The sequence below is a fragment of the Pelophylax lessonae genome (assembly GCF_965119305.1).
Source record: "Pelophylax lessonae genome assembly, chromosome: 13".
NCBI classification, from domain to species: domain Eukaryota; kingdom Metazoa; phylum Chordata; class Amphibia; order Anura; family Ranidae; genus Pelophylax; species Pelophylax lessonae.
Genome location: NC_138780.1, coordinates 8,623,877 through 8,642,663, shown reverse-complemented (window position 1 = coordinate 8,642,663; position 18,787 = coordinate 8,623,877). Strand labels below are relative to the sequence as shown.

General features: G+C 50.5%; 1 protein-coding gene across 1 annotated transcript; it reads left to right on the top strand.

Moving 5' to 3' along the window:
- The first annotated feature begins 216 nt into the window (after nt 1-216).
- Nucleotides 217-18,201, top strand: TOMM40L (translocase of outer mitochondrial membrane 40 like). Its single transcript, XM_082242545.1, has 9 exons — nt 217-312; nt 3,570-3,838; nt 3,980-4,047; nt 5,353-5,445; nt 7,882-7,983; nt 11,949-12,054; nt 12,727-12,849; nt 13,286-13,362; nt 17,891-18,201. Exons 2-9 carry the CDS (start codon nt 3,727-3,729, stop codon nt 18,131-18,133), a joined length of 924 nt encoding a protein of 307 aa, XP_082098671.1. The 5' UTR covers nt 217-312; nt 3,570-3,726; the 3' UTR covers nt 18,134-18,201.
- Nucleotides 18,202-18,787: the final 586 nt, after the last annotated feature.

The window sequence follows — 18,787 nt, the reverse complement described above, 5'->3', positions numbered from 1 at the left end:
TATATATAGATGACAGGTCCTCTTTACTGATTATACAATCTCCCTGGCCGCCATTTGTACGTCTCCTTTAAAGCACAAATAGGTCATGTGACGAAACGTCTCCCCATTGGTGACCGGTGGACTGTGGGCACGCCTCTCCCCTGGCACCTCCTCCTCTGCCCGCACCCATCATGGCCGCCTCCCTGTTGTGTGAGTGTGGGCGCGTCTGACGTCACGCCGGGCGGAGCCTGCCAGCAGTAGTAATGGCGGGCTCTCCCCAGGTGACATGAATGGGAGGACAGTCGCAGGCCGGTGATCAGTGGAGGGAGGACGGTGAGAGCTCAGTCCTGGGTGTGTATGGAGGGGGGGAGGGGAGCACACAGGATATTTCTATGTATTACTCTTTGCATGCCAGGCTCATCACACCCCATCCCCCTCTTGTATCTCTATAGGTTCTGTGTCATTGCAGGCAGATTCAGCAGGCCTTTCACAGTGCTTCTGGAGGAGAGTCCATCCTATTGCTGTGCTTCATCGTCACCTCCAATCACAGGCAAGACTCATCACACACATAGAATATATATATATATATATCTGTCCATCCAGTCCTGAGATTTACACAGCTCTGCCACATAGCGCAGAGCAGGAGACCAGATTTATCTCAGCTGTCATTAAGTAACATTTACAGGTCTTGTTTCTCCCCCCATCCCCTGATTGGACAGTGAAGGGAGAAGCAGCTCATCCCTCTATCACGCTGCTCTCTCCTCCTATCAGCATGCTATACGTTTGGCACATGGGTACTGCAGTACAACTGATTGGCTGCTCGTGTTGCTTCTCCCTCCCCCAGTCTGAGCTCTGCTGTACAGGGACTGCTAGAGTCTGATACCAGGTCACATTCAGGGACTTCACCGCTTTGTAAATTTAGTGCTAAAACCCCTGCCAGGTTGTTGGTTTTTTATGTCGTTTTATCATGGGGGGAATTTTCCTTCACTTCCTGTTTGGGGGGAAGCAATAGGAAATTAGAAAATCTCTACTTCCTGTGCTGGGGGATGCAACAGGAAGTAGAAGAAAATCTCTTCTTTCAATCTGGGGAATGCAAAAGGAGGGTAAAGGAAATCTCTACTTCTTTTACTGCAGGATGCAACAGGAAGTTATAAGAAATCTCTACTTCCTGTGCTGGGGGATGCAACAGGAAGTTATAAGAAATCTCTACTTCCTGTGCTGGGGGATGCAGCAGGAAGTTATCAGAAATCTCTACTTCCTGTGCTGGGGGATGCAACAGGAAGTTATAAGAAATCTCTACTTCCTGTGCTGGGGGATGCAACAGGAAGTTATAAGAAATCTCTACTTCCTGTGCTGGGGGATGCAGCAGGAAGTTATCAGAAATCTCTACTTCCTGTGCTGGGGGATGCAACAGGAAGTTATAAGAAATCTCTACTTCCTGTGCTGGGGGATGCAACAGGAAGTTATAAGAAATCTCTACTTCCTGTGCTGGGGGATGCAACAGGAAGTTATAAGAAATCTCTACTTCCTGTGCTGGGGGATGCAGCAGGAAGTTATCAGAAATCTCTACTTCCTGTGCTGGGGGATGCAAAAGAGAGGTTTAGGAAATCTCTACTTCTTTTACCTGGGGGGATGCAACAGGAAGTTTGAGGAAATCTCTACTTTCTGTCTGAGGGATGCAACAGGAAATTAGATAAAATCTCTGGATGCAGCAATAGGAAGTAGAGATTTCCTCTAATTTATTGTTACATCTCTAAGACAGGAAGAAGAGATTTCCTCTGACTTATCTGAGGGATGCAACAGGAAGTCGGAGGAAATCTCTGCTTCCTGTCTGAAGGATGCAACAGGAAGTCGGAGGAAATCTCTGCTTCCTGTCTGAGGGATGCAACAGGAAGTTGGAGGAAATCTCTGCTTTCTGTCTGAGGGATGCAACAGGAAGTCGGAGGAAATCTCGGCTTCCTGTCTGAGGGATGCAACAGGAAGTTGGAGGAAATCTCTACTTCCTGTCCAGGGGATGCAACAGGAAGTTATTGAAAATCTCTACTTTCTGTACTTGGGGATGGAACAAGAAATTAGAAAAAATCTCTACTTCCTATCTGCGGAATGGAAAAGGAAGGTAGAGGAAATCTCTACTTCTTTTACTGGAGTGATACAACAGGAAGTTAGGGGAAATCTCTACTTTTTGTCTCAGGGATGCAACAGGAAATTAGAGGAAATCTCTGGACCCAATAATATGTTGGAGGAAATCTCTGCCTCCTATCTGAGGGATGCAACAGTAAACTAGAGAAAATCTCTACTTCCTGTCGGAGGAATGCAATAGGAAGTCAGGGGAAATCCTCTGCTTCCTATCTGAGGGATGAAAAAGGAAGTTGGAGGAAATCTCTGCCTCCTATCTGAGGGATGCAACAAGAAATTAGAGGAAATCTCTACTTCTTTTACTGGGGGGGATGCAACAGGAAGTTAGGGGAAATCTCTACTTTGTTTCAGAGGGATGCTACAGGAAACTAGAGGAAATCCCTAAATGCAACAATAAGTCGGAGGAAATCTCTGCTATCTGGTAGGGGGATGCAATAGGAAATTAGAGGAAATCTCTACTTCCTATCTGAGGGATGTAACAGGAAGTCAGGGGACATCTCTGCTTCATGTCGTTGGGATGCAACAGGAAATTGGAGGAAATCTCTGGATGCAACAAGAAGTCAGAAGAAAACTCTACTTCCTATGTGTGGGATGCAATAGGAAGTTATCGGAAATTTTTATTTGCTGTACTGGGGATGCAACAGGAAGTTAAGAGATCTCTTCCTCCTGTCCGAGGTATGCGACAGAAAGTTAGAGGAAATCTCCTTCCTGTCCAAGGGATGCAACTGGAATGTAGCTGAAATCTCTGCTTCCTGTATGTTGGATGCAACAGGAAGTTAGAGGAAATCTCTACTTCCTGTCTACGGAATGCAAAATGAGGGTAGAGGAAACCTCTACTTCTTTACTGAGGGGATGCAACAGGAAGTTATCAGAAATTTCTACTTTCTGTCTAAGGGATGCAACAGGAAGTTAGAGCAAATCTCTCTAATAGAGAGAAATCCCCAGATTGTTTTCCTCAGAACAGGTGTCCTCATTTTAAGATTTGCCCTCACTTCCTGTTCTGGTGACCCCAGTAAAAGTTTGGATTTCCCCTCCCTTTCTTTCTCAATGAGAATGCTCAATGGTACAAAGAGAGTGAATCTTTCCAAGTCAGCAATAAAAACCTGGCAGAGGGTCTAATCCTCCCCCCCCCCCCCCCAGAGATACGCTTTAAGCCTGGTCAATGGATGGAAAGGTGACTTCCGTGAGCCAAAACTGGACACTTCGGCCACCTAAATTGATTCCTTTTTGGTTATTTTTGGTCTCTGACATCGGCAGACATTTCCTGTTTGAAGTTCTGCAGGCCTTGTATGATTGTCTCCCCATTCCAGTCTCTCCAGCTGTGCTCAGGAGACCACAACAAGCCAACCATTGATGATAAGACGCCTTCTCTATCCTTAGGCACACCTGAGGGAAGGATCCGCCCCGGATACGTTTCGTCCTCTATAACTGATCTCCTGTCTCTCCTCCAGCAGGTTTCGTCTTTCAAGCTCTCCTTTACTAACATGCTGCCAAGGATGATGGGTGCCCTTCAGCCAGGACGCCGCACGAGGCCACCATGTTTCTTCTAAGCCCCTCCCACCATAAAAGCGACCGCGCTCACTCTGATTCTCGCCATTGGCAGAAGCCAGGATGGGGAACGTCTTCACCCACTACTCCCCGCATGTGTCCTGGAGGGGGCGGAGACGGCCGGTGCCTCTGCCCAATCCGGGGAGCTTTGATGAGCTGCACAAGAGCTGTAAGGGTGAGTTCGATGCGGCGGGCCTGTCACTGATATTAGTGGGGGGGGGAGGGGGGGGGGTCACACAGAAGGGGGTATAACATGGTGGTGGGTCATAGGACCGTTCTGATTGGATACTGATGGTGGTGTTCTCTCTGGTTGTAGAGGTGTTCCCGCAGCAGATGGAGGGGGTGAAGGTGATCATCAACCGATATCTCAGCAGCCATTTTCAGGTAGGTCCAACGAAGAGAACCAATCATTGTTCACCTGTATGAAGAATAAATGAATGAAGAGGAAGAGCTGATGAGTAGAACATAAAGTCCTTTCCTTTATACTGTATGTATAACATAAACCATTGTGCAAAACATATTATATCTCCCCCCTTTCACTCTCTGCTCCCTCTTCTCCCCCCCCCCCCACCCATTACTCCCTGGTCCCTGTCTGCCCCCCTGTCGCTCCTTGCTCCCTGTCCGACCCCCCCCCCCCGTTGCTCCGTGCTTACTTACGCTCTCTCCCCCCGTTGCTCCTCGCTCCTCATATCCTTATTGCTCCCTCTCACCCTCCCTTCTTTTGCTCCCTCCTTCCCTCTTGCTTCCTTTCACCCTGCTGCTCCTTGGTCCCTCTTGCTCCCTTGTTCCCCCGCCATTCCCTTTCCTTGCTCCCTCTGGTTCCCTCTTGCTCCTTCTCGCTCTGCTGCTTCTTCATTCCCTCTTGCTCCTTGCCCCCTCTCCCCCCCTCCTTGCTCCTCATTCGCTCTTGTTCCTTCTCGTTTCCCCTCCCTCTGCCCTTCCCTCTGCTCTGCTCTGCCCTTCCCTCCCTCTGCTCTGCCCTGCCCTTCCCTCCCTCTGCTCTGCCCTGCCCTTCCCTTCCTCTGCTCTGCCCTTCCCTCCCTCTGCTCTGCCCTGCCCTTCCCTCCCTCTGCCCTTCCCTCTGCTCTGCTCTGCTCTGCCCTTCCCTTCCTCTGCTCTGCCCTTCCCTCCCTCTGCTCTGCCCTGCCCTTCCCTCCCTCTGCCCTTCCCTCCCTCTGCCCTGCCCTTCCCTCCCTCTGCCCTGCCCTTCCCTCCCTCTGCTCTGCTCTGCCCTTCCCTCCCTCTGCCCTGCCCTTCCCTCGCTCTGCCCTTCCCTCGCTCTGCTCTGCCCTTCCCTCCCTCTGCCCTGCCCTGCCCTTCCCTCCCTCTGCTCTGCTCTGCCCTTCCCTCCCTCTGCCCTTCCCTCCCTCTGCTCTGCCCTGCCCTTCCCTTCCCTCCCTCTGCCCTTCCCTCCCTCTGCTCTGCCCTGCCCTTCCCTTCCCTCCCTCTGCCCTTCCCTTCCCTCCCTCTGCCCCTCCCTCGCTCTGCTCTGCCCTGCCCTTCCCTCCCTCTGCTCTTCCCTGCCCTCCCCTCCCTCTGCCCTTCCCTCCCTCTGCTCTGCCCTGCCCTTCCCTCCCTCTGCTCTGCCCTGCCCTTCCCTCCCTCTGCCCTTCCCTCCCTCTGCTCTTCCCTGCCCTCCCCTCCCTCTGCCCCTCCCTCTCCTCTCTCTCCTCTCTCTTCTCTCCTTAGGTCAGCCACCACATTCACATGAGCTCGATGGGACAGTCGGGGTACCACTTTAATGCCAAATACATGGGAGACCAACTGCCGGGCTCCAATGAGGTGAGAATCGCAGACCTCGAATTATTGTTCTCCTTTCTGGGCGTGTCTTCATGGCTAATTTGCTGATACAAAGATTATTTATCCGTTCATTTTATTTAGTTACAAGTATGGAGAGACCCATTATTGGGGGCCGATATGAACTTTCCCCGATGTATCGCTATCAGCACTGGAACTGGCTGATATTGCCAATTTTTTTTGTGACGTCCTTCTGCTTTCTTAGGCCACCTCCCTCGCCTTGGACAGCCTTGTCTGGAGTCGGGACTAGTCTCACGGGCCACCCACAGCAGCCCGGTGCCAGCCAGCCACCCACACCCACAGCCCCTGTGCCAGCCACCCACCTACCTCTGGGTGCTAGACAGCCAGCCACCCACCTACCACAGGGTGCCAGACAGCCAGCCGCCCACTGGCCCTGTACCAACCAGCCACCCACAGCCCCTGTGCCAGCCACCCACCTACCACAGGGGGCCAGACAGCCAGCCGCCCACTGGCCCTGTACCAGCCAGCCACCCACAGGCATTGTACCAGCCAGCCGCCCACAGGTCCTGTACCAGCCAGCCACCCACAGCCCCTTTGCCAGCCACCCACCTACCACTGGGTGCCAGACAGCCAGCCACCCACAGGTCCTGTACCAGTCAGCCACCCACAGCCCCTGTGCCAGCCACCCACCTACCACAGGGTGCCAGACAGCCAGCCGCCCACTGGCCCTGTACCAACCAGCCACCCACAGCCCCTGTGCCAGCCACCCACCTACCACAGTGCCAGACAGCCAGCCGCCCACTGGCCCTGTACCAGCCAGCCACCCACAGGCCCTGTACCAGCCAGCCACAGGCCCTGTACCAGCCAGCCACCCACAGGCCCTGTACCAGCCACCCATCCACAGGCCCTGTACCAGCCAGCCACCCATCCACAGGCCCTGTACCAGCCAGCTACCCACAGGCCCTGTACCAGCCACCCAACCCACCCACAGGCCCTGTACCAGCCACCCACCCACAGGCCCTGTACCAGCCAGCCACCCACCCACAGGCCCTGTACCAGCCAGCCAGCCACAGGCCCTGTACCAGCCAGCCACCCACACCCACAGGCCCTGTACCAGCCAGCCAGCCACAGGCCCTGTACCAGCCAGCCACCCACACCCACAGGCCCTGTACCAGCCATCCACACCCACAGGCCCTGTACCAGCCAGCCACCCACTGGCCCTGTACCAGCCACCCACCCACAGGCCCTGTACCAGCCACCCACCCACAGGCCCTGTACCAGCCACCCACCCACAGGCCCTGTACCAGCCAGCCACCCACTGGCCCTGTACCAGCCACCCACCCACAGGCCCTGTACCAGCCACCCACCCACAGGCCCTGTACCAGCCAGCCACCCACAGGCCCTGTACCAGCCATCCACACCCACAGGCCCTGTACCAGCCACCCACCCACAGCCCCTGTACCAGCCAGCCACCCACAGGCCCTGTACCAGCCATATTTCATATGTGAAGCTTTTACACATGCCGTACATTGGATATATATGATTTTTTTTTTTTTATTATTTTAAAGCGGAGTTCCGGGCACAGAATCGTTTTTTTTTTTTCAATCTCCCCCTAACAATCACCCTTACACATCGATACATCCGCTAATCCTGGTTAGAATGGTGAAATAATGAGTTTGCAAGAATAAAATCTTACTTTATATAATTTCTGATGTGCGGCGCCATCTTTGTTGTGGATTGCCGAGTCCGTTGTGGGGAAATGTCTTCCCTTCTTCCTGATTCCAGTGGGCGTAGGCCTGTGAGTCAAGAAATGAGAACAGTGGTCGGCCGCCCATGTGACTGCAAAGTGCATCATGGGAGGGCCGAGGAAGAGCTCCCAGGACGCATTGCGGCAGGAAGTGACGAGGAGAGCCGAGGCACAGGAGGGAGGAAGTCCTTTGAAAGGTGAGTATACAAACCTCTGTAAACAGGTAAGTGAAAAAAAAAAAACTATGGGAATATCCAATTCTGACTCAGCGGAGAGTAAGGAATACAATGCAGTAATTATTAGAAATTGAATTTTGTGCCCGGAACTCCGCTTTAAATTGCGTTCGTAAGACCGCTGCGCAAATACAGTGTGACAAACTATTGCAATGATCTCCATTTTTTTCTCAAGGATCTTTCACATTCTAGAAAAATAATAGTTTTTTTTAAATGCAATAAAATGTATTTTTTTCCCCAAAAATTGTGTTTAATAGACTGCTGTGCAAATACCGCATGGGGAAAAAAAATATTGCAGCGACCATCATTTTATTCTCCAGAGTCTTTGCTAAAAAAATATACAATGTTTGGGGGTTCGAAGTCCTTTTCTAGCAAATAATACAGATTTTTAACTTGTCATTAATATGCCCGGTCCTGAAGTGGTTGAAGTGCCCCCCCCCCCAGATCTTCTCTCACTCTCTCTTCTCTGATTTGTCGCAGACATTCCCGCTGCTGACCGCGGATCTGGACAACCACGGCAGCCTGAACGCCCAGGCCCACTGCCTGCTGGCCGAGCGCATCCGATCCAAGGCCGTATTCCAGGTAATGGAGGGAATCTAAGATTACAGCAGATGGGAGCAGCAGACTGATCTGCATTATTGATGAGCCTGCCTTCGTCTGCGCTAATTACGGGAGTGACGAGGGAAGGAGAAGATAGCCGGCAGCATCCATCGATTTTATAACCAGCGAGGGAGAGGCGTGCGGCGCGGGGCGACTCGTGCGGAATATTCCCCGCAGTCACTCCTAATTACAAGCTGCTTCTAATGCTGAACAATAGAATATTCATTATCTGCAATTGTATGAGCGCCGCCTCCCTGAGCGTACAATCTTTAACCGCTTTACTGCCGCCAATGCGTCTCTAAACCGCAAAGCGGTGGACGCTGCTTTCTGTTATAGCGCTGAAATCGCCCTTAGAAGGCCGCTGCGCCCGCTAAAGCTGGATTCCAGAAATTCAGCTCCTTTGTAAAAAAAAAAAAAAACACGGAGTTTTTGCTTACACCTGATTGGATGATGGAAGTCAGCAGAGCTTCTGCTCATGTACCAAGCTCTGCAGCAACTGCACTTGTAGAATGCACAGTATATTTGCCTTTAGTAAATCAACCCCTTAGTGTGCTTCCCCCCCCCCCCCTTTTTTCAGTTTAGGTGGACGGCCATGTCTTGGTAGGGGCCCGGCCAAGTCCGTTTAGGTGGACGGCCATGTCTTGGTAAGGGGCCCGTCCAAGTCCGTTTAGGTGGACGGCCATGTCTTGGTAAGGGCCTGGCCAGTCAGTTTAGGTGGATGGCCATGTCTTGGTAGGGGCCCGGCCAGTCAGTTTAGGTGGATGGCCATGTCTTGGTAGGGGCCCGGCCGGTCAGTTTAGGTGGACGGCCATGTCTTGGTAAGGGGCCCGTCCAAGTCCGTTTAGGTGGACGGCCATGTCTTGGTAAGGGCCTGGCCAGTCAGTTTAGGTGGACGGCCATGTCTTGGTAGGGGCCTGGCCAGTCAGTTTAGGTGGACGGCCATGTCTTGGTAGGGGCCCGGCCGGTCAGTTTAGGTGGACGGCCATGTCTTGGTAAGGGCCCGGCCAGTCAGTTTAGGTGGACGGCCATGTCTTGGTAGGTCCCGGACGGTCAGTTTAGGTGGATGGCCATGTCTTGGTAGGGGCCCGGCCGATCAGTTTAGGTGGACGGCCATATCATGGTAGGTCCCGGACGGTCAGTTTAGGTGGACGGCCATGTCTTGATAGGGGCCCGGCCGGTCAGTTTAGGTGGACAGCCATATCATGGTAGGTCCCGGACGGTTAGTTTAGGTGGACAGCCATATCATGGTAGGTCCCGGACGGTTAGTTTAGGTGGACAGCCATATCATGGTAGGTCCCGGACGGTCAGTTTAGGTGGACGGCCATGTCTTGGTAGGGGCCCGGTCGGTCACTTTAGGTGGACAGCCATGTCTTGGTAAGGGCCCGGCCAGTCAGTTTAGGTGGATGGCCATGTCTTGGTAGGGGCCCGGCCGGTCAGTTTAGGTGGACGGTCATGTCTTGGTAAGGGCCCGGCCAGTCAGTTTAGGTGGACGGCCATGTCATGGTAGGTCCCGGACGGTCAGTTTAGGTGGACAGCCATGTCTTGGTAGGGGCCCGGCCAGTCAGTTTAGGTGGACGGCCATGTCTTGGTAAGGGCCCGGCCAGTCAGTTTAGGTGGACGGCCATGTCTTGGTAGGGGCCCGGCCGGTCAGTTTAGGTGGACGGTCATGTCTTGGTAAGGGCCCGGCCAGTCAGTTTAGGTGGACGGCCATATCATGGTAGGTCCCGGACGGTCAGTTTAGGTGGACGGCCATATCATGGTAGGTCCCGGACTGTCAGTTTAGGTGGACGGTCATGTCTTGGTAGGGGCCCGGCCGGTCAGTTTAGGTGGACGGTCATGTCTTGGTAAGGGCCCGGCCAGTCAGTTTAGGTGGACGGCCATATCATGGTAGGTCCCGGACGGTCAGTTTAGGTGGACGGCCATATCATGGTAGGTCCCGGACTGTCAGTTTAGGTGGACGGTCATGTCTTGGTAGGGGCCCGGCCGGTCAGTTTAGGTGGACGGCCATGTCTTGGTAGGGTTGCAGTTGTGCCGTACTCTTTCCATTTTCCCATGATGCTGTTTCGTCACTAAGGTTCTCTAACAAACCTCTAGGGGCTTCACAGAACAGCCGTATTTATACTAAAATTAAATGACACACAGGTGATGTGAAGGAGGAAGAGCACACTACTTTGTAGAGGGGGGGGGATGTCAGAGGGCAGTGCTGTGTGTGTGGGGGGGTGATTTAAAAGGGGAGGTGAGTACTGATTTGAATAAATAGGTTGTGGTATGTAAAGGGGATTCAGTACACTACTGTGGGGGTGATATGAACACTACCATGAAGGGAAAACTGTGATGCGCGGAGGACTGAGGATACTGATGTAAGAAAGGGATTGTGATATGGGGGGGGGGGATTGTGATGTACAGGAGTCTTCGCACTGCGATTCAAACCTCTGCTGGAAGAAAATTTTACTAATCGGACCTCTGCAATATTTATTTCAATACCCCCGGTCTATCACATGAAATCCCAATAAAATACATTTTACTTTTTTGGTTGTAACGTGACAAAATGTGGGAAATTTCAAAGCTTTATGAATACTTTTTCAAGGCTCTGTATGCCTGCTCCTCCCCCCTCTGCTGCCTATAAAAGGAATCCTTTTGTATTTTGTGAATGTGCTCACATAGTTCAAAGGCTTCTGTGAATGGGCAGGAGGAGGGGAGGGGAAGCCATAGCTGCAGTGACTCTACTGTTCAAGATGCAGAGTTCAGAACCGTAGAGTAGATGCAGCTGCTATGCCCGGCCCCTCCCCTCCTACTGCCCATTCACAGAAGCCTTTGTATTTTGTGAATATGCTTACATAATTCAAAGGTTTCTAGAATGGGCAAGAGGAGGGGAGGGGTGGGCATAGCTGCAGCGACTCTACTGTTCAAGATGCAGAGTTCAGAATGATCGAGTAGATGCAGCTGCTATGCCCGGCCCCTCCCCTCCCCTCCGAGCGACTCTACTGCTCAAGATGCAGAGTTCAGAATGATAGAGTAGATGCAGCTGCTATGCCCGGCCCCTCCCCTCCCCTCCGAGCGACTCTACTGCTCAAGATGCAGAGTTCTGAACTATAGAGTAGATGCAGCTGCTATGCCTGGCCCCTCCCCTCCTACTGCCCATTCACAGAAGCCTTTGTATTTTGTGAATGTGCTTACAAAATTCAAAGGCTTCTGTGAATGGGCAAGAGGAGGGGAGGGGGCGGGCATAGCTGCAGCGACTCTACTGTTAAAGATGCAGAGTTCAGAACGATAGAGTAGATGCAGCTGCTATGCCCGGCTCCTCCCCTCCTAGCGACTCTGCTGTTCAAGATGCACAGTTCAGAACTGTAGAGTAGATGCAGCTGCTATGCCCGGCCCCTCCCCTCCGAGCGACTCTACTGCTCAAGATGCAGAGTTCTGAACTGTAGAGTAGATGCAGCTGCTATGCCTGGCCCCTCCCCTCCTCCTGCCCATTCACAGAAGCCTTTGTATTAGGTGAGGACATTCACAAAATACAAAAGCTTCTGTGAATGGGCAGGGGAGGGGAGGACATGGCTGCTCTGTATGTTTCTCTCCTTTCAGATCCCTGGAGTCCCTTTTTGGCAGAGCAATAAACCCGTCAAATGTAAATAATAGAGATAAGCCCAGGAGATGTCAGGCAGCTCCTTGGACTTACATTATAGTGTGCCTTCACTTTTTACATAGAAAAATGAATGAATTCCTAGAATTTCGGCTTTAATGGTTGTGATGTGAGGCATTAGCTGGCTTCGATCACAGCTACAGTGTATGGAGCTGATCTGATCATCTCTGTACCTTGTGATCAGACCTGCAGATAAGGCAGTACAGCTGACCCTCCTATATGGTTGTGCAAACTGTTAGCGCTATATTGATCCTGTATTATAATAATAATTGTGGGGTCAATTTTAACCCTTTCCTTATTTTTGCAGACGCATCATTCCAAATTCCTTACCTGGCAGATTGATGTAGAATATCGAGGAGACGATTGTACGGGGACCCTGACCCTAGGAAACCCCGATCTACTCAATGACTCAAGTATGTATTCACTCCACTTTTCAGTATAATATATCTTATATCTGGAGAGTGGTGATGTCACTCTGTATAATATATCTTATATCTGGAGAGTGGTGATGTCACTCTGTATAATATATCTTATATCTGGAGAGTGGTGATGTCACTCTGTATAATATATCTTATATCTGGAGAGCGGTGATGTCACTCTGTATAATATATCTTATATCTGGAGAGCGGTGATGTCACTCTGTATAATATATCTTATATCTGGAGAGCGGTGATGTCACTCTGTATAATATATCTTATATCTGGAGAGCGGTGATGTCACTCTGTATAATATATCTTATATCTGGAGAGCGGTGATGTCACTCTGTATAATATATCTTATATCTGGAGAGCGGTGATGTCACTCTGTATAATATATCTTATATCTGGAGAGTGGTGATGTCACTCTGTATAATATATCTTATATCTGGAGAGCGGTGATGTCACTCCTGTATAATATATCTTATATCTGGAGAGCGGTGATGTCACTCTGTATAATATATCTTATATCTGGAGAGCGGTGATGTCACTCTGTATAATATATCTTATATCTGGAGAGTGGTGATGTCACTCCTGTATAATATATCTTGTATCTGGAGAGCGGTGATGTCACTCCTGTATAATATAACCTATGTGCATTTTCCCTAGTGATCCTGGTAACGCACTTCCTGCAGAGTATCACACCTCGGTTGGTCCTTGGCGGAGAGCTGGTCTATCACCAGCGGATGGGGGAGGAAGGCGCCATCCTAACATTGGCTGGAAAATATTCAGGTACAAAAAGTCACACCTCAGAGATCGGGATAAATTCTCATTGTCTGATATCCACATCTACTACTTATTTATCAACTGTCATTGTTCAGCAGCTTGAAGATGTAAAGCAGAGAGGAACGGAGTGTGGGGGATATTTCTCTATACAAATTGTGTAACGTCTCAAAAGAACTGACAATCTATTCTTGCAATGTGTTGTTTTCTAAGCTGACCACAAGGGGGCGACATTGCAGTGTATATTCATTTATTTAGGGCAAGCAGTGAACACTGTACTGGCGCTGCATACAGAAAGTATATAATGTATTGTTTACTCCTAATCCATAGTTTGCTGCTTTTTCATTTTATTCTTTTGGTATAAAATTTCAGCAATATTTTTGTATTACAAAGCTCTTCTTCCTGTGATTACTCCGTGGTTATTCTATCTCCTCTTGTGTTACAGCGGAGAATTGGGTGAGCACTCTGAATATCGGGTATGGTGGAGCTCATGCCAGCTACTATCACAAAGCCAATGAACAAGTGAGTGTATCCTCCTTACTTTTTTTTTTTTTTTTCTTTCTTTCATTTCTGTTCCCTCAATTTTTTCCCCTTCTATTCCCCCCCCCCCTTTTTTTTTTTTTTTTTTTTTTTTGTTACTGCACCTCCTGTTCCTTCCACTCCTCCTTCTCTTCTGTCCCCCTCCTTTCTCTCCCTTGCCCTCCTGTTTTTTTACCTTGCTGTCTTGTTTCCTACTTAGCCCCCCCTTGTGCTCCCGTTTCCTCCCAGTAGCCTCCCTTGTCTCCTTGTCCCCTGTATCCTCTCTTATCTCCTTGTCCCCTGGTTTCCTCCCTGTATCCTCTCTTATCTCCTTGTCCCCTGTTTCCTCCCTGTATCCTCTCTTATCTCCTTGTCCCCTGGTTTCCTCCCTGTATCCTCTCTTATCTCCTTGTCCCCTGTTTCCTCCCTGTAGCCTCTCTTGTCTCCTTGTCCCCTGTTTCCTTCCTGTATCCTCTCTTATCTCCTTGTCCCCTGTTTCCTCCCTGTATCCTCTCTTATCTCCTTGTCCCCTGGTTTCCTCCCTGTATCCTCTCTTATCTCCTTGTCCCCTGGTTTCCTCCCTGTATCCTCTCTTATCTCCTTGTCCCCTGTTTCCTCCCTGTATCCTCTCATCTCCTTGTCCCCTGTTTCCTCCCTGTATCCTCTCATCTCCTTGTCCCCTGTTTCCTCCCTGTATCCTCTCTTATCTCCTTGTCCCCTGTTTCCTCCCTGTATCCTCTCTTATCTCATTGTCCCCTGGTTTCCTCCCTGTATCCTCTCTTATCTCCTTGTCCCCTGTTTCCTCCCTGTATCCTCTCATCTCCTTGTCCCCTGTTTCCTTCCTGTATCCTCTCTTATCTCCTTGTCCCCTGTTTCCTCCCTGTATCCTCTCTTATCTCCTTGTCCCCTGTTTCCTCCCTGTATCCTCTCTTATCTCATTGTCCCCTGGTTTCCTCCCTGTATCCTCTCTTATCTCCTTGTCCCCTGTTTCCTCCCTGTATCCTCTCATCTCCTTGTCCCCTGTTTCCTTCCTGTATCCTCTCTTATCTCCTTGTCCCCTGTTTCCTCCCTGTATCCTCTCTTATCTCCTTGTCCCCTGTTTCCTCCCTGTAGCCTCTCTTGTCTCCTTGTCCCCTGTATCCTCTCTTGTCTCCTTGTCCCCTGTTTCCTTCCTGTATCCTCTCTTATCTCCTTGTCCCCTGGTTTCCTCCCTGTATCCTCTCTTATCTCCTTGTCCCCTGGTTTCCTCCCTGTATCCTCTCTTATCTCCTTGTCCCCTGGTTTCCTCCCTGTATCCTCTTTTGTCCCCTGTTTCCTCCCTGTATCCTCTCTTATCTCCTTGTCCCCTGTTTCCTCCCTGTATCCTCTCTTGTCTCCTTGTCCCCTGTTTCCTTCCTGTATCCTCTCTTATCTCCTTGTCCCCTGTTTCCTTCCTGTATCCTCTCTTATCTCCTTGTCCCCTGTTTCCTCCCTGTATCCTCTCTTATCTCCTTGTCCCCTGTTTCCTCCCTGTAGCCTCTCTTGTCTCCTTGTCCCCTGTATCCTCTCTTGTCTCCTTGTCCCCTGTTTCTTCCTGTATCCTCTCTTATCTCCTTGTCCCCTGTTTCCTCCCTGTATCCTCTCTTATCTCCTTGTCCCCTGGTTTCCTCCCTGTATCCTCTCTTGTCTTTGTCCCCTGTTTCCTCTCTTGTCTCCTTGTCCCCTGGTTTCCTCCCTGTATCCTCTCTTATCTCCTTGTCCCCTGTTTCCTCCCTGTATCCTCTCTTGTCTCCTTGTCCCCTGTTTCCTTCCTGTATCCTCTCTTATCTCCTTGTCCCCTGTTTCCTCCCTGTATCCTCTCTTATCTCCTTGTCCCCTGTTTCCTCCCTGTAGCCTCTCTTGTCTCCTTGTCCCCTGTATCCTCTCTTGTCTCCTTGTCCCCTGTTTCCTTCCTGTATCCTCTCTTATCTCCTTGTCCCCTGGTTTCCTCCCTGTATCCTCTCTTATCTCCTTGTCCCCTGGTTTCCTCCCTGTATCCTCTCTTATCTCCTTGTCCCCTGGTTTCCTCCCTGTATCCTCTCTTATCTCCTTGTCCCCTGGTTTCCTCCCTGTATCCTCTTTTGTCCCCTGTTTCCTCCCTGTATCCTCTCTTATCTCCTTGTCCCCTGTTTCCTCCCTGTATCCTCTCTTATCTCCTTGTCCCCTGGTTTTCTCCCTGTATCCTCTCTTATCTCCTTGTCCCCTGTTTCCTCCCTGTATCCTCTCTTGTCTTTGTCCCCTGTTTCCTCTCTTGTCTCCTTGTCCCCTGGTTTCCTCCCTGTATCCTCTTTTGTCCCCTGTTTCCTCCCTGTATCCTCTCTTATCTCCTTGTCCCCTGTTTCCTTCCTGTATCCTCTCTTATCTCCTTGTCCCCTGGTTTTCTCCCTGTATCCTCTCTTATCTCCTTGTCCCCTGTTTCCTCCCTGTATCCTCTCTTATCTCCTTGTCCCCTGGTTTTCTCCCTGTATCCTCTCTTATCTCCTTGTCCCCTGTTTCCTCCCTGTAGCCTCTCTTGTCTCCTTGTCCCCTGTTTCCTCCCTGTATCCTCTCTTATCTCCTTGTCCCCTGGTTTCCTCCCTGTATCCTCTCTTGTCTTTGTCCCCTGTTTCCTCTCTTGTCTCCTTGTCCCCTGGTTTCCTCCCTGTATCCTCTTTTGTCCCCTGTTTCCTCCCTGTATCCTCTCTTATCTCCTTGTCCCCTGTTTCCTTCCTGTATCCTCTCTTATCTCCTTGTCCCCTGTTTCCTCCCTGTATCCTCTCTTGTCTCTTTTGTCCCCTGTTTCCTCACTTGTGCTCCCGTTTCCCCCCTGTATCCTGCCTTGTCCCCTGTTTCCTCCCTTGTCGCACACATTTCTTATTTAGCCCTCCTGTTTTCTACTTTGACTTCCTGTTTCCTCAGATGTCCCCTCCCTCCTCCATTTCCTCTTTTATCTACCATTCCCTCCCATGCACTCCTGTTTCCTGCTTTGTCCTCCTCCTGTTTTTTCTCCCTTGCCCTTGGGTTCCCTCCTGTTTCCTCCTTTGTTATTTCCTCTCTTGTCTCCCTCCCTGGCTCCTCCCGTGTCTTTCCTGTTCCTTATTTAGCCCTACCGTTCCCTCCTTTGACTTCCTGTTTCCTCCTTTGCCCTGCCTTCCCTTCTATTTCTTTCCTTATCCTACCATTCTCTTGCACTCCCGTTTTTTCATTTAGTCCTGTTTCCTCCATTGCTCTCTACCATGTTCTACTTAGCCCTCCCTTGCGCTCCTATTTTCCTCCCTGTATCCTCTTCTTTTTTTTTCTCCCACCCAATTTTCTCCCTTGTTTTTTTTCCTGGCTTCTCCCTTGACTTTCCATTTCCTACTTGGTCCTCCTGTTTTCCTCCCTTGCACTCCGGTTTCCTACTTAGTCCTCCTGTTTTATCCCTTACCCTCAGGTTCCCTCCTATTTCCTCCATTGCTCTACCATGTTCTACTTCGCTCTCACTTGTCCTCTCATCTTCTCCCTGTATCCTCCCCCCTAATTTCCTGCCTAGTTACCCTCCCTCGTATCTCCCTTGACTTCCCACTTCCTAGTCCTACTTAGTCTTCTTCCTGTTCTCTTCCTTGACTTCATGTTTCCTCTCATGTCCCCTTCCCCCTCCATTTCCTCCCTTGCTCTACCGTTCCCCATTCTCTATTTCCTCCTTAGCCCTCTGGTCCCTCCCTTGTACTCCTGTTTCATACTTGGTCCTTCTGTTTTCTCCCTTGCCCTTGGGTTCCCTCTTGTTTCATACATTACTATTTACTCTCTTGTCTCCCTCCCTGGCTCCTCCCGTGTCTCTCCTGTTCCTTATTTAGCTCCCCCGTTCTTCCTTTTGACTTCCTGTTTCCTCCCTGGCTCTACCTTCCCTTCTATTTCCTCCCTTATCCTTCCATTCCCTCTTAGTCCTCCTGTTTTCTCTCTTGCCCCCAGGTTCCCTCATGTTTCCCCCATTGCTCCCATTTCTTCCCTTGACTTTCCATTTCCTACTTAGTCCTCCTGTTTTCTCCCTTGCCTTACCATTCCACATTCCCACCCTTAACTTTCCATTTCCTACTTAGTCCCCCTGTTTTCTCCCTTGCTCTACCATTCCACATTCCCTTCCTTGCACTCCCGTTTCCCTCTTAGTCCTCCTGTTTTCTCTCTTGCCCACAGGTTCCCTCCTGTTTCCCCCATTGCTCCCATTTCTTCCCTTGACTTTCCATTTCCTACTTAGTCCTCCTGTTTTCTCCCTTGCTCTACCATTCCCCATTCCCTCCCTTGCACTCCGGTTTCCTACTTAGTCCTCCCGTTTTATCCCTTACCCTCAGGTTCCCTCGTGTTTCCTTCATTGCTCTACCATGTTCTACTTGGTTCTCCCTTGTGCTTCCGTTTCCTCCTTGTATCGTTTTTTATCCTCCACCATCCTTTCCTCCCAACTTTCCCTCCCCTGGCTCCTCCTATGTCCATCACGTTTGTTCTGCTAAGTTTGTGTAGAGTGTTAGTTAATAGTCCTGTACCCCCCTTCCATCCCCAGATTCAGGTCGGAGTGGAGTTTGAAGCCAACACTCGCCTTCAGGAAACCACCTTCGCTTTCGGCTACCACCTCAACCTCCCCAAAGCCAACGTGGTCTTCAAAGGTTCGGTAGACAGTTCGTGCTGCGTGGGGGCAGTGCTAGAGAAAAGACTGCCCCCTCTTCCCGTCACTCTGGCGCTGGGAGCGTTCATGAATCACTGGAAGAACAAGTTTCACTGCGGCTTTAACATCATGGTGGGATGAGGAGATCCGGGCCATGGTCATGTCAAGTGGGGACCCAAATTTACTGACTTCTGTAATGGTGACCCCCCCCCCCCAAACGGACTTTCCGATCCTGCGCTGACCTCAGGGTGCGGACTTGTGGCTTTTTGTATAGTTATTTTTATTTCTCAGTATTTCTAAGATGGACTCATGATGGACGGATCATCGCGGGAAGAGGTGCCAATTCTCCTCTCACTCTCCTTATAGACAAAGGGTTAAGTCAGTTTACCCGATAGTCTTCCAATTATGGATGGAGGCCTCTAACTTCTGGCATCTCTCTGGATTCTGGTGCAAAGGCAACTCCCAAGCTCCGCCAATCTACTGCAACCCCAAAGAAGCTAAGCAAGGAGTCTTACTCATCCTACTGCATTACCCATCAGGTTAGGTGAATGGAGGATCCAATAAAAAAAAATGAGACCTCCTTAAATGGCTACAGAAGGTGGGCAGAAACTGGAGAATTTTAAGGGTCTGTCCACCTAAAAGGGAAATCTTGGCACTATCTGGCTTTTTAAACCTCCCAGTGATTAGGGAATCCAACTGGGAAAGTTGGCTTCTGGCGGCCCGTGGGGGCCCTACACCTGTGGGTGCGCAAAATTTCAATTTTGGATGATTCCGCTGTTTGGTACTCACCCAAAA

Bases quoted from the DNA above. Each gene is read 5' to 3' on its own strand.
- TOMM40L (XM_082242545.1), top strand. From the start codon at position 3,727: ATGGGGAACGTCTTCACCCACTACTCCCCGCATGTGTCCTGGAGGGGG. The intron at 12,055-12,726 runs GTATGTATTCAC...CATTTTCCCTAG, and splicing joins CGATCTACTCAATGACTCAA to TGATCCTGGTAACGCACTTC. The intron at 13,363-17,890 runs GTGAGTGTATCC...TTCCATCCCCAG, and splicing joins ATCACAAAGCCAATGAACAA to ATTCAGGTCGGAGTGGAGTT.